The 13,876-nt window shown below is 32.1% G+C and overlaps 1 protein-coding gene across 1 annotated transcript; it reads left to right on the forward strand.

The window, feature by feature from the left end:
• The first annotated feature begins 202 nt into the window (after nt 1–202).
• LOC133823294 (proline-rich receptor-like protein kinase PERK4) lies at nt 203–13,320 on the forward strand. The gene is made up of 9 exons (XM_062255961.1): nt 203–893; nt 1,394–1,963; nt 2,437–2,523; nt 2,630–2,700; nt 2,847–2,923; nt 3,060–3,207; nt 3,320–3,481; nt 10,848–11,132; nt 13,066–13,320. The coding sequence occupies exons 1-9, from the start codon at nt 221–223 to the stop codon at nt 13,318–13,320; spliced, it is 2,328 nt and encodes a 775-aa protein (XP_062111945.1). The 5' UTR covers nt 203–220.
• The last annotated feature ends 556 nt before the right edge of the window (nt 13,321–13,876 follow it).

A 13,876-nucleotide genomic window follows, 5' to 3' on the forward strand; every position in this document is an offset into this window, starting at 1 on the left:
AAAACCCACCCCATCCATATCTCTCTGATTTTTTTTTTTTAAATTATTGTTCGTAATCATATCTTATGATTTTTTGAAATATGTTTGTTTGGAAAAAAAGAGATTGCTAAAGGGTTAGATTGAACGATTTTCTGTTTTGTAATTTGTTAGGAGAAGTCAGGGGTCATCGTCCATAGTTGAGCCGGGGTTATTGTTCCGGTAATTGAGAACTCCATTATTCATGGCTTCTTCTTCACCGCCTTCACCATCGGGTCCTCCACCACTTTCGCAGCCAGTAACGCCACCAACGCCAACTTCGTCGCCTCCGCCGCAATCTTCTTCCGCGTCACCACCACCACCACCACCAACACCACCACCACCACTTCCGCCAACAACACCACTAACACCATCCCCATCGCCTCCGCCGCCAGCCGATGACCCATCCTTGCCGCCACCTTCCGATGGTTCATCATTGAATCAGTCGCCACCGCTACCTCCTCCGCCACAACCAAATGACTCTTCCCAACCTCCGCCGAAATCGCCGGATTCTTCCCCTCCTCCACCACCGGCCCCTAATGCCAAGACATCTCCTACTTCTCCGGGAGGCAGTAATAATGATTTTCATTCGCCACCTCCTCCGCCACCACTTCACCATTCACCCTCCAACAATCGTGGAGAGTCATCGTCACCACCACCGCCTCCGCCACGGTCGGTATCGTCGTCCAAAGCGCATTCGCCGGCGAGTAATGGTTCGTCCACGAACACAGTGCCTATCATCATTGGAGTTGTGGCTGGTGCGGGGCTGCTGCTCCTTGTTGTGGCTCTCTTCTTCTTTTTCTCATGTGCTGGAAAGAGGAAAAAGAAAGCACAAGCTCAGATGCACTTCGGACCTGATAACTCTCGTGGACCAAGTGGTATAATTTTTCCCCCTAAATTCGGTCAAATGTCTAACCCTTGGTACAAAAGAAAATAAAGAGATAATTTATCCGATTATAATTGGTAAATACAAAATTTAATATAATGTTTCACTTGGTATATAAAGCTGTGCGTTGCAACGATTTTCTATTCATTTACTTTTAAATTAAATATAGTGTTAACTAAATCTATAGTCATCCTTTCTACAAAAAAAATAAAAAATATCTACAGTCATAGTTCCAAAAGTACACGTGCGTAAACTAGAGGAAATTATTTATTACATTGAGCCCTATGTACATAATATAATATTACATATAAAATACACAATATATTTATTTACTGTCCAAAATCAAAATATATATATATATATATAATTCTTACTTGGTACAACTACATAACAATAATTTTTTGTTTTAAGTTAACCATTTTGACACAAATAAAGTTACAGAAAGTTAAAATAAAATATTTGTAAGTGTGTTCCAATCATCAATGCATGCAGGAACTGATCATCAACACTACACCTCTTCTCAACGCGGACACAACCAGAACTGGCAAAACGGCGCTGTAGGAGCACACTCCAATGACCACGTAGTCAACGTCCTAACTTCACCTCCGGTCGATGGTGGGACCCAGGGAGTTTGGCCAGCTCCGCCTCCACCTCCAATCATAATCAGCAGTGACATGAGCTCAACCAACTTCTCCGGCCCACTCGGTCCGGTCCTGCCCCCACCACCGCCATCAGTGGCGCTAGGCTTTAACAAGAGCACCTTCACCTATGACGAACTTCTGGCGGCGACCGCCGGGTTCGCACAGGCCAACCTGTTAGGCCAAGGAGGGTTCGGGTACGTCCACAAGGGTGTGTTGCCCAATGGCAAGGAGATCGCGGTGAAGAGCCTTAAGTCCGGCAGCAGCCAAGGCGACAGTGAGTTTCAGGCTGAAGTTGAGATCATTAGCCGGGTCCACCACCGCCACTTGGTGTCTCTCGTTGGGTACTGCTTGGCTGATACTGGAAAGAAAATGTTGGTCTATGAATTTCTTCCTAATAACAATCTTGAAGTCCATCTTCACGGTAATACTAGTATATATACTTAATGGTAACACTTAATCGATATTCAATTATATTTTTAGTTTCATACATACATAAGTTACAATTTTATATTTTTTTTCTTTTAGAAAACTCGGAATAATTTAAAATACTAAAATTATATTTAAAAAAGTTGTGAAACGCTAATGTTTAGATATTTATATTCAATAAGTTATTTGAATGACATCCAAAATTATTAGGAATTTTTTAAAAATTTATGGAGATCTCCTTGTAAAAAAAAATTGTAACGTACCAAACAAATAAAAATACATATTATCTATATATTTATATTAATTAGATTATAATTCATTAAATTTTCAATACTTATTGTTTGTTAAAAAAGTACACGCCGTAATTTAAATGTCTCATTCACACACAAAAACTACTTCAACTTAATTTCATGATTGATTGACAATATCTTTATGAAATAGTACTTATAATGTAGCATTATAAAGCAGATAAAGGACGCTCACCATTGGACTGGACTAGTAGGGTCAAAATTGCAATAGGATCGGCTAAAGGGCTTGCTTACTTGCATGAAGATTGTAAGTCTACGTACAGATAACAATTAATATATCGCTGCCCTTTTATCGGCACATTATTATTATAGGTTTTAATTGATGATCGATATATTCTAATGTAATTGAATAGGCCATCCTCGCATTATTCATCGAGACATCAAAACCTCAAATATTCTACTTGAATCCAACTTCGAAGCCAAGGTAATACATATAAAGTTTTAACTAAAATATAATTAATACATATGGATCACGATAAAATTCCTTATCATTTTCTTTTTGATAATGAATTATATGTTACTAACTGCATGACATTAATTAATTTAACGGACTGATCAAATATCATTCAGGTGGCAGATTTCGGGTTGGTAAAGCTAAGTCAAGACAACAACACTCATGTATCTACTCGAGTCATGGGTACTTTTGGGTAAGTAATTAAGAAATAAATGATTACATGTATATATATATATATGTAACTAAATTGAAAGATATAAACCCGTAGAAAATATAAAGTACAAAAAAATTTTAATATGTTGAATAATATTATATATTGATGGATGCAGTTACTTGGCTCCAGAATATGCATCGACTGGGAAGCTGACAGAGAAATCAGACGTATTTTCTTTTGGTGTTGTGCTGTTGGAGTTGATAACTGGACGCCGTCCAGTGGACACCACTGGTGACTATATGGAGGACAGCCTTGTTGATTGGGTCCGTTTAGAATTACCCATATATATGTTATATAGTATCACAAAACAAAACGTTAATTAATTAGATAATTGAAATAATTTATGTATGTATGAAATATTATTTGAATGTGCAGGCGAGGCCACTCTGTCTGCGAGCGTTGGAGAACGGAAATTACGATGAAATAGCGGATCCGAGGCTACAGAAGAGTTACGATCCGATGGAGATGGCGAGCATGGTGGCCTCTGCCTCTGCTAGCATTCGCCACTCTGCTAGGAGACGACCCAAGATGAGCCAGGTTTGTAATAATTAGTACCCAAAAAAAAAAACAGAACTAACCAAGCATTTTTACTTTCTTTTTTCTTTTCAAAATTGTTAAATTACCCATCCTTAAAATGCATTAATATAGAAGTATTTTTTTTTTTAAAAAAATTGACTAAAAACATGTAGAGATGGTTAATATTAATTTTGTATTGTCTAAAATAACCAATACCAGAAGTTATTTTAGCTTTATGAAATGTAGAATTAAACTTAGGCTTTAAACCAAAAGAGCCGTAATCCTAAGAAAGAAAAAATTAACACAGTATTATAATTATAAAAAATGCTCAAAATTTCAACATTCTAATGATTAAGAATTAATTAATTAGAGCAGGTTTTAATTAAGGTTGTATTTGGTAATACTTAAAAAAATAATTTTTTATTTAATTAATTAAAAATTTAATAATTAAACATAAAATGTGTTTGGTAATTCTATTTATATTTATTAAATTTTGAAAATAAATTTTTTTTCATTTTCAAAATTTTTTTAAACCCTTTTTTACTTTCTTTTTTTATTTTCTTCTTCAAATCAACGTCTCATATTTTTAAACAAAAAATTAAAATAAAAGTTATTAAACGCGTTTATTGTTTTTTGTTTTTAAAAATAAAAAACAAAAATAGTTACCAAACATATTTTTATTTTTTAAAAATAAAAAAACAAAAATAAAATAATATTTCCATTTTTATGTTTGAAAAATTCAAAAACAAAAATTTTACCGAACACAACCTAATTTTGTAGCATTACATTGTAGTTGATGATATGATTTTGTTCTAGTATTCAATATACAAACATAGGTTGTGTATGGTAAAATCTTTGTTTTTATATTTTTTAAACACAAAAATAGAAATATTATTTTTATTTTTGTTTATTTATTTTTTAAAAATAAAAATATATTTAGTAACTATTTTTGTTTTTTGTTTTTAAAAATAAAAAATAATAAATGTGTTTAATAATTTTTATAATTATTTTTTGTTTAACAATACAAAATGAGATGTTAATGTGAAGAAGAGAAGAAAAAAATAAACAAAAATTTGAAAAATGGTTTGAAAAAATTTTGAAAGTGAAAAAATTCTATTTTCAAAATTTAATGAATTTTAATTAAAATTTTTAAAAATAATAAATAAAAATAGAGCTGCCAAACACAATTTTATGTTTGATTGTCAAATTTTTAATTAATTAAATAAAAATTATTATTTTTAAATGTTACCAAACAACACCATAATGCACCACTTGAAATAAGTTTATTATGGGTAATATAATGTAAAACTTCTATAAAATTAAAAATATTTAACACAAAAAAAAAGGTTCATGATAGGATTCAAATACCACTTCTCTATGTCTCACCAATAGAGAGAAACAATTCATTTTTTTTTATTTATGAGTAATGATTTACACATTTTTTCTACACATTATTTATATACACAAAATGATGTCTTAATATTATTAGAGACTCGTATTATTAAACACTCATGATAAGTTATGTGGTTTTACTCTTAATAAATTATATATGGTTAAATAAAATTGCCAGATGTCCACAAATAGTGTGTAAAAGGAGTATGTCTAGCAACACTCTTTATTTATTTATTTTCCACAAGTGTATTAATTAATTGTTTATTATTTTAAATGAGTTATTATTACTTTTAATAGTGGGAAGGATATGTCATTTAAATATGTTCAATAAAGGCATACTTTTACACCATAAGCACTTTCTTTTAGTTTTAAATATACATATATATATATATATGTATTAATTTTTATACGAATTTGGTGGGATTCTCACTCTATCTTCAAATTCTGTAGCACTCTTTCAATAGATTGAGATTGATATTCTTTTTATTATTATTAAACGGCTAAATCAGCCAACATCAAAAAATACAACCCAGAATACAAACCAGAAGGAACATTAGTTCCTTTATACACACACCCTGAATGAATACAAGAGCTCCTAATTAAGTAGTGAGTCACATGGGTAACAGAGTGTTTCACATACAGTAAAGACACATTAGTACAATTAGAAAGCAAAGCTTGACAGTCACCAATAATCAAACCAAAAGAAGACTGCAAGCTGAGATGCCTATGACACTAAAAAGACAAGGCTCTGTACCGAGAACAAATGTCATTGATATAAGCCTAAATGTTCTCGGTATAGCCTCTACTAAGAACATGTCATCGGCAGTAAGTCCTCGGTATAGCCGCGTCAGTAAAGGCAAACTTCTACCGACGACATTCAACATGTTCTCGGTATAACACTACAAAAAAATGTAGTAATAATAGGTGTTTCCGCCGATAATCCTCCGCCGGTAATAATCGGTCGATATTAGCGGAATTACCGGCTGACTGACACACCCGCTGGTATTATATTAATACCGGCAGATTAATAGAGGCGAGACTCCACTGGTATAAAATAACATAGTCAACCTCATTTGACTCATTTAATACCAGCGGGTTCCACCTCTATTAATCCGCCGGTAATAAAATACTAATATTAAAATATAATAATTAATTTTATTTTATTTCATAATAAATATACATATAATACTTAATTAAAAATAATAATATTTAACATAAATTAAAATTAATAACACAATTAATATTCATTAAAAAAAATAGCATTATAATTAATCATAAAATTAACATAATAAAAATATCAATTGTCTCATTTTAACTACATATGAACTAATTATAAAATAAACATAATAAAATTTCAATTGTCTTAATATAATTAAAAAACATAATCTAATTATTATTGTTTTGATCGGGCCAACCAGGTGTAAAATATTCATTAAGGTCAATATCTTGATCACCAATATTAGGGCGCGGCAATGGTGGTGAAGCAAACTGTGGTGCTTGTGGAGAGTGTTGCTGCGAAGATGATCCAAATTGTCAAGTGTGTGGTCACGCCGAGGGAGACTGATGCAATAAACTCTCAAACTGACAATACTTCTGTTGCTCAACGAACTCACAAATTGGCCATACATCTGCTGTGGATGTTGCTGCTGTGATGAATCCCTAAAGTCACGATGCCTAGGATGTGACGTCTGAGATCTTGCAGGGACGTCGTGGTAATAAAAATGAGGGAACTGGGAGGAGCGTCCATACATGTTTGGATAATTCTGTTGAGGTGGATGAAAATGTTGTTGTTGTTGTGGCATCGACCAAGGAGGTGGACTTTGAGAAGATATACCACCTTCAGGGTGTGCTGGTAAATATCATTGCAGAAGGCTTTCAAACTGCGACTCAGTTTCTGTACTGGTATGCTGAGGATTACCAGATGGACCTTGTTGAAATTTCAACATCCGGATCTCTTCACGCATTGACTTTATCATTTCCGCCATAGTAGCCATGTCTTCCTGAGGCGTATGAGCAGGTTGGGCCTGTGACTGACTTTGACTTGTGGAGGTGGAAGCTGATTTTTTTCCCTTTGCCTTTGTTGTAACCTACTCCTCTTTGAAAGTCAGATCTCTCCCCAAGTACTTTAATCATAATCTCATGCTGATCAATCGACGAGGAATCAGCAGCCGATCCAGTTTCAGATCCCTCCGTCGGTCCTTGAGACTGGCTTTGAAGTCGTGCCCTGTCAAGCTCTTCCGTCATTTTTTCATGTTCATAAAAAGTGTTAGAAACACAACAGTAACATAGTTTAATGAAAATAATAACACAAAAGTTTCTCGAGCTGCATCGTTGACAAAAACTTTTGTCGATTTTCTCAAATTGATATCTTTCCAAGTATTAATAACATGTTCATTAGGGTTCGCCTAAACAAATGTAGAGATAGGAAGTTAGAATGTAAAATTTTGTTAAATTAAATTAATATTTTTACTTACAAATTGGTGACGCTTAAGTGCCATCAATTTTGTGCCTTGCGCCGATGTATACTTCATTTCTTTTATGTTTTTCTTGTTTTGGTTGGATCGCGCAATAAATTTTGGACTAAAAAACAACTGAACAATATCTTTCCAACTCTCCTTGGTGCAATGGTCAGGTGGGGCAATGAGAACACTCTCCAAATCTTCCGGCTTAGAGTAATATTTTTTGAAGTGAGTATATCTGATGTTCTTTCTCTCAGAATATCTTTTGCGCATCTCTGTGTAGATAGTTTTCATAACTCTCTCGGGTTCTGGATGACCATCGTCAATATTATAAAAATGCTACATTAAAAAATAACACTTTAGTTTAGTTTGTAAATGATTTTAATAAAAAATTTATACCACAAGACTTGTTCTAAATTTTTACCTTCATCTTTTGTAAGACTTATTCCTTAAATTGTTGAGGTACATCAGCAAAATCCAAGTAATGTCCTGACAACAACAAGGTGACTTGGAGGCCTATCTTGCGGACAAAAGCTTGGTCCTCCAAGCCAACCACTTTGTCCGTCCTAGGATCAAGCTGAAGATCTAGTGGTTTCCCGACATTCCGCCTTCGAATTTCAAGTGGTATGTTATTAGCCATTGTCACTCTCTAGACTCCACTTCCAGCTTTACAGTTATAGACTTTGGAATAACTCTCATGTACACTATACCAAGAGACAACTAGTTTCTTTTTAGTTCGGGAATAAGTCTAACAATAGAAAGTATCTTTATTGAGTCACCTGTCATCTGGATTCTAATGAAGCCAACTCCTTGAATCTTCCAGGAACTTAAATTTCTAATCAATACTTGACCAATGGTTTGTTCATTAGAATCATAGAACCAATCATTTCTCTGTGACGTGAAATGTACACCCTGAATCCATCACCCACTCATCTTTTTGGCCATTGATTGAGATAGTGAGGACATCTACATCAATGAAGCCTTCTTAGATTGATGTGAGCTAAGTCAGTACTCAAGCCAGATTCTTTCCTCTGACTTTCATTCTTTCTTTTAGGACAGTTCCTTCAAGTGTATCCTTCTTGATTGCAAGTCCAACAGGTTTTCCTCATTATTGACTTTGATCTTGAATGACCTTTCAATCCTTCCATTTTTGTTATTGCGACCATCTCCTCTCTTTGGTTTGTCTCTAACATTGAGACCTTCAGTATGAGACTTTGAAACATTGTAGTTGGCCTTCAAATCCAACCCTTTCGTGTAAATAGCATCAATTAGTTCCTTCAAGGAGAAAAATTCTCTTCCATATTTGAAGGTGTTTATGAGATTGTCATAAGCCTCTGAAAGGGAATTGAGCAGAAACATTGCTTGATCTTTCTCTTCTAGTTGAATCTCTAAAGATTCCAAATTAGAAACAAACTTAGTAAAATTATATATGTTTTTATCATTTTTTTTTTGGACTCATCCATCTTGAATCCATAAAATTTCTGCTTGAGACAAATTTTGTTGGGCAAGGTCTTGTTCATGAACAACTCTTTTAGGATTAAACAAGCACTCAGGTTTGGATGATCTTCAAAATTGAACACTTCTTGGAGAGAATTTCAGTTAGAAATGGCAATGATCTTGACAACTCCAACCTAACTCTAATACCAGTTGTTCAGAATTTCAACCTACAAAACACAATAATGGTAGTACAAAGAAACAACCAAGATAAAACTAAAGGGAACACAACTAAAGAAAAGATAAGAATGAGAAGGAGAAACAAAACAAGAACACCAATATACTTGATTTGGATCCAAGTAATGAGATTGATCCTACATCCAAGACAAGGAAGCAAGGCCTTAGTCAAATCAACTATATCATACCAGAGAATTATTACATCCTCAAGTTTCACACAACTGTTTTCAAATAAAGCTCAACAAGCCTGTGTATGAAAAATGCTCTCTCTCATGTATGTGAATACAGCTTACAACAATAATGTGATTAAAAGCTAGCAACCCATGTTGATCACTCATAAGACTATTTATAGAGACTCTAGAAAGAATGAGAGAAACTTTAAATCACTAATTTTCCCTCTAAAACACTTGTCTTGAATCATTTAGGACATACTCAGTTATGATAATAACTATGTCCCTTTAAGTGCAATCCGAGTGATGCATTCTTATTGGCTGATGGATTGAGTCACATAATGCACGAAGTTCTTGCATTGAGTATGATGTTCTTGGGATCAGTTAGATTGTTGAGATGCTTCTCTATGTCAGGAATGCGGTTCTAACTTCTACACATTGTTTCGGCAAAGAGTGTTATTCTATGAGGATTGCCATATTTGCTATAGCTTGTGCTTTCCAATGAATGAGAATTTCTCATCGTGAAATTTTTTTAGCAAGTTACTCAACATATTAAGAATAAGAATGTCTTAGACTCTTTCAGTTTATGATCATGGAGATCTAAATGCACTAAAATTTCATTATGCACCTCTGACTGTGCAATTTCGTTAATGAGTTTATTATCCCATGAGCTTTTACATGGCTTTCAACAACAGGATGCACCCTAGTCTAATCAACCTGTGAGGCCTCTTTCGCTGTTGTCGAAACACTAGTAGTGCATGCCTTTGTGTAATGATCAACGAACATAATATTGTCAAAGTTATTTTAGATATTGAATAGAAAAGTTGACATTCGATATTTTTGACGTGATTTGGTCATTCTCTTATTACCCTATATACACATTTATTTTATTATGATTTAAAATTACTAGCAAAGCTCGTCTATTCTAATGGTAATTATATTTATCCATATTTGGAGGCAAAAGTCTCTATTTATATAACTTCTTAGCCACTCTAGGTATGATAAGGTCTCAAATATAATCAAATGAGATATATATATATATAATTATGATTTGATAAGATCCTTTGATCCAATAATATATTTTGCAAATGGTAATCAAAGATCTTAAGGATTTGGTTTCAATAACAATCTAATGTTATTCTTGCTATATCTTCAAATGTCGTCACACTCTTTTCAATAAAATGTCGTTGCAATTCTTGTTAAGATAAATATGTGACATGTTTGAGCTCTTGTCACATAATGCACACTCATTATAGTTGCAACTTCCTTCTAATGTGGCAATCTTGATGAAATAATGAATAACCTAATTGACTACTTGATGGAATCTAATAAACTAGTTGATTCTATGCTAATTTGATGGAGTTTGAAGTATCCAAAATTTATGTGAGCTAATCTACAATTTGAGATCTAAATTATGCATAACACTACTTAAATATCTCATATTAGCTACACTTTAATCCTTTGGCATATTTATATAATTGATCATAAATAACAAAAATAATAGTTAAGAGAGTGTTTGATGGGTAATGAAAAATATCATATTGTCATATCATTTCTAAATTTCATTAAAGATTTCTTAGTTTGCTTTTCATTGTACCATCTACTATGTATGAATTTAATTTATAGGTGCACATGTGTGTGTTAGACCTTATTAATTTACTGATTGGATATTTATTGTTAAAACTTTGGGAACAGATTGTGCGAGCACTAGAAGGTGATGTATCACTAGAAGATTTGAATGAGGGAGTGAAAGGAGGAACGGGGCAATGCTCCTCCTACTTCCGGTCTGGTTCAGAAAATTACGATGTTGCAATAGCAGGTTCATACAGTGCAAGCATGAATAAGCTTAGGAAGAAGGCATTAAACAGCCAAGAGTATGCAAGCAGTGAATATGGGGGCACAAGTGAGTATGGTCTTGATCCATCCTCAAGCAGTGATTCCTCCCCTGATATTATTGTCAGCAGGAAAGGAAGTCGTTCAGTATTGTATAGTACTCCCTGAAAGCCACCTCATCACAAATTTCATAATAAATAATGTCTTTGTTGGCTTCCCTTTGATAATTATATATTCCTTAGCTATTAGCTCAAGGATAGCTAATTAATAATATTATTCGTGCATTATTTGCATTAACTCAAGGTTTATTTCAGAAGACCTTTTTTTTTCTTAATAAAGCCAATGGTGTCGAAAATTTATCTTACAAGCTATAATAGCAATAGGAAATATTCAAAATTAATATTGTCAATTTTGAAGCTTTATTTGATTAGTTTGTACTTTTAAGAAATATAACTATTGACCTTGTCATTCTATAATCTAGCTTAAGAAAATGGGAATTTGCAACACACCTTATACGACTTGAAATCTTCACGCAAATTAATCAAAAAAAAAAGTTACATGCTTAATACGAGTAATTAATAATCAAAGTCGGGTGCACTTACAACCGAAAATTCACCTACAACCAATATTGTAAATCATGCAGTATACTTAAGATTAATTATAGTAATTAAGTTATTAATAAGTCATCAGGGCATTTTAGTTGTTACCATTTATTAAGTAAGGCTATTATCGTCCTTACTTAGTTTAGTCCTCTAAACCGCTTTTAAAACTTTCGACAAAATTTCTCTTAACAAGTCTAATTATTTCAAAGTCGGCTTTTTACAACATTTCTTACTCCGTTTTCACTATGGATCCTAGCTGGAAAACTTAGTTTCGGAAGCTTTCAAGTTTAACCGATTTTATCATTCCTTTGATTTTTACCAAACAAATCTCATATTTTCTAATAAAATTTAGTTGTAAACTTTGGTAATTTAGTTGAATTAAAACAATTATGATAAATTTTGATTAGTTTTTGGCAAGTTAAGAGGAATTGGAATAAAAGTTTATTAAAAAGAATATTTTAAATTTAAGCTTTGGAAAAATTTGGGTTTTAGACCCCTTTTTAAATTTTCTTAAACGAAATCAATAAAATATGGACTTTCTAATATCCAGTTTAATCTTAAATTATTTAGTAAGTTAAACCTACACTACAAATTTATTATAACTAAAACACATTAATTCCTTTAGTCAAATACTAAGAATAATTTCTATTATTTTTCTTAAGTAAAAACTTTGTAAATCAAAGTTGTAGGTACCTACTTTAGAAAAATAGCTCCAATATTCTTCAAATTTTTCATAACTAAACTTGGCTATTCTAAGAAGTTCCTTGTAAAATTTTATTTAAATTTAATCATTTTTACATAGTGAAAACTATTTTCAAATACCCTATAACAAAACTGCCACTACAAGAAAAAAAGGCTTCAACGAGGACAAATTTCGTCAGTGAAGGGTGCTTCTTTCGTCAGTAGTGGCTATCAATGGCGACATGTCGTTAGTGATAGGTCGTTGGTGATACCTCGTCGGTGAAAGTCAATATCAATGACGACTTTACAAGTCGTTGGTAAAAAAAAGTATCACTGACGACAATATCGTTGTTGATAATTTAACCTTTTTTTTTTTAATGCTTTTAACTATCAATGACGACTATGTCGTTAGTGTTATTTATTTATTTATTTTTTTTAAATTATTAATTAATATAAAAATAATTAATTATTTCATTTTTTATAACTAATTAATATAAAAAATAATTTAATTAAAAATAAAACATATAACAAACTAAAAATGTTCATATTAAATTTTAAAAAGTCATACATAGAAATATAAATTACTAAAGTGTTCATAAAACATAAATAAATACATAATCAATAGTCCATAAAACGTATATAAAAATACTAAAAGAAATTTGTAGTAGCATCGTCATCGTCATCATCACTAGCATTTCTCGGAATTTGTTGTTGAGGAACATTTGGCATCTGTGGGTAGTAGGGCAGCACCTGCGAACTTGGCATCATCGGCGATGTTTGCTGCCCATGTGATGTAGGCATCATCGATGATGTTTGCTGCCCATATTGCTGCCCTTGTGGTATCGGCATCATCTGAAAAGTATGCGGCATCTGAGACATTTGTTGTGTCGGCATCATTTGTGGCGTCCGTGACTGAGAAACTTGAGACGTCTGAGGCGATTGCGTCATCATCTGCATCATTACTTGTGAACTGTTTGGCGACTGTGACATCATCTGGAAGAATGACTGGAACATTTGATATTGTTGAAATTGAACAAAATGTGGAAGAATGACTGGAACATCTGATATTGTGAGGTACAAATTTTATGATTAATGTACAAGTTGAACAAAATGTGTTTTATGTTATTTTATGATTTTTTTTTAACTTTTATTTTAAATATTATTTAGATAATTCTAAAAGAAACATTCAAATAATTAAACTTATAATATATTTATTGATTTTAAAAAATAATATTAATATTTTTTTGAGCACAAAATTTTATTATGTTAAAATTAAATATTAAATCATTTAAATTATTATTTATGATTTATTAAATTAATTGTCTAATTATTTATTTTTATTAAATATTATTTTTTATAGAAAATATGCAATAATATTTTCTTACTTAAATTACTAATTCTGAAATTAATTTTATCAAATTTTTTAAATTGTTAATTATTTAAATAATAATCCTTTTTAAAATTAAACTTTTCAATAATTTTTTATCAAATTACTAACTTATTATAAATTATCTAATTAACATAATTTTTTTAAATGTCTAAAAATTCTACTAAAATTTCGGCAGCATAACAACTAATTTTTAACCTATCCAAAAATTTTAAAACCTG

This window comes from Humulus lupulus, chromosome 1, assembly GCF_963169125.1.
Source record: "Humulus lupulus chromosome 1, drHumLupu1.1, whole genome shotgun sequence".
Classification (NCBI taxonomy): domain Eukaryota; kingdom Viridiplantae; phylum Streptophyta; class Magnoliopsida; order Rosales; family Cannabaceae; genus Humulus; species Humulus lupulus.

Excerpts from the sequence above, each read along its gene's own strand:
- LOC133823294 (XM_062255961.1), top strand. The coding sequence starts at position 221 with ATGGCTTCTTCTTCACCGCCTTCACCATCGGGTCCTCCACCACTTTCG. Across the intron at positions 894-1,393 it reads TAACTCTCGTGGACCAAGTG|GAACTGATCATCAACACTAC; the intron begins GTATAATTTTTC and ends CAATGCATGCAG. Across the intron at positions 2,524-2,629 it reads TGCTTACTTGCATGAAGATT|GCCATCCTCGCATTATTCAT; the intron begins GTAAGTCTACGT and ends GTAATTGAATAG.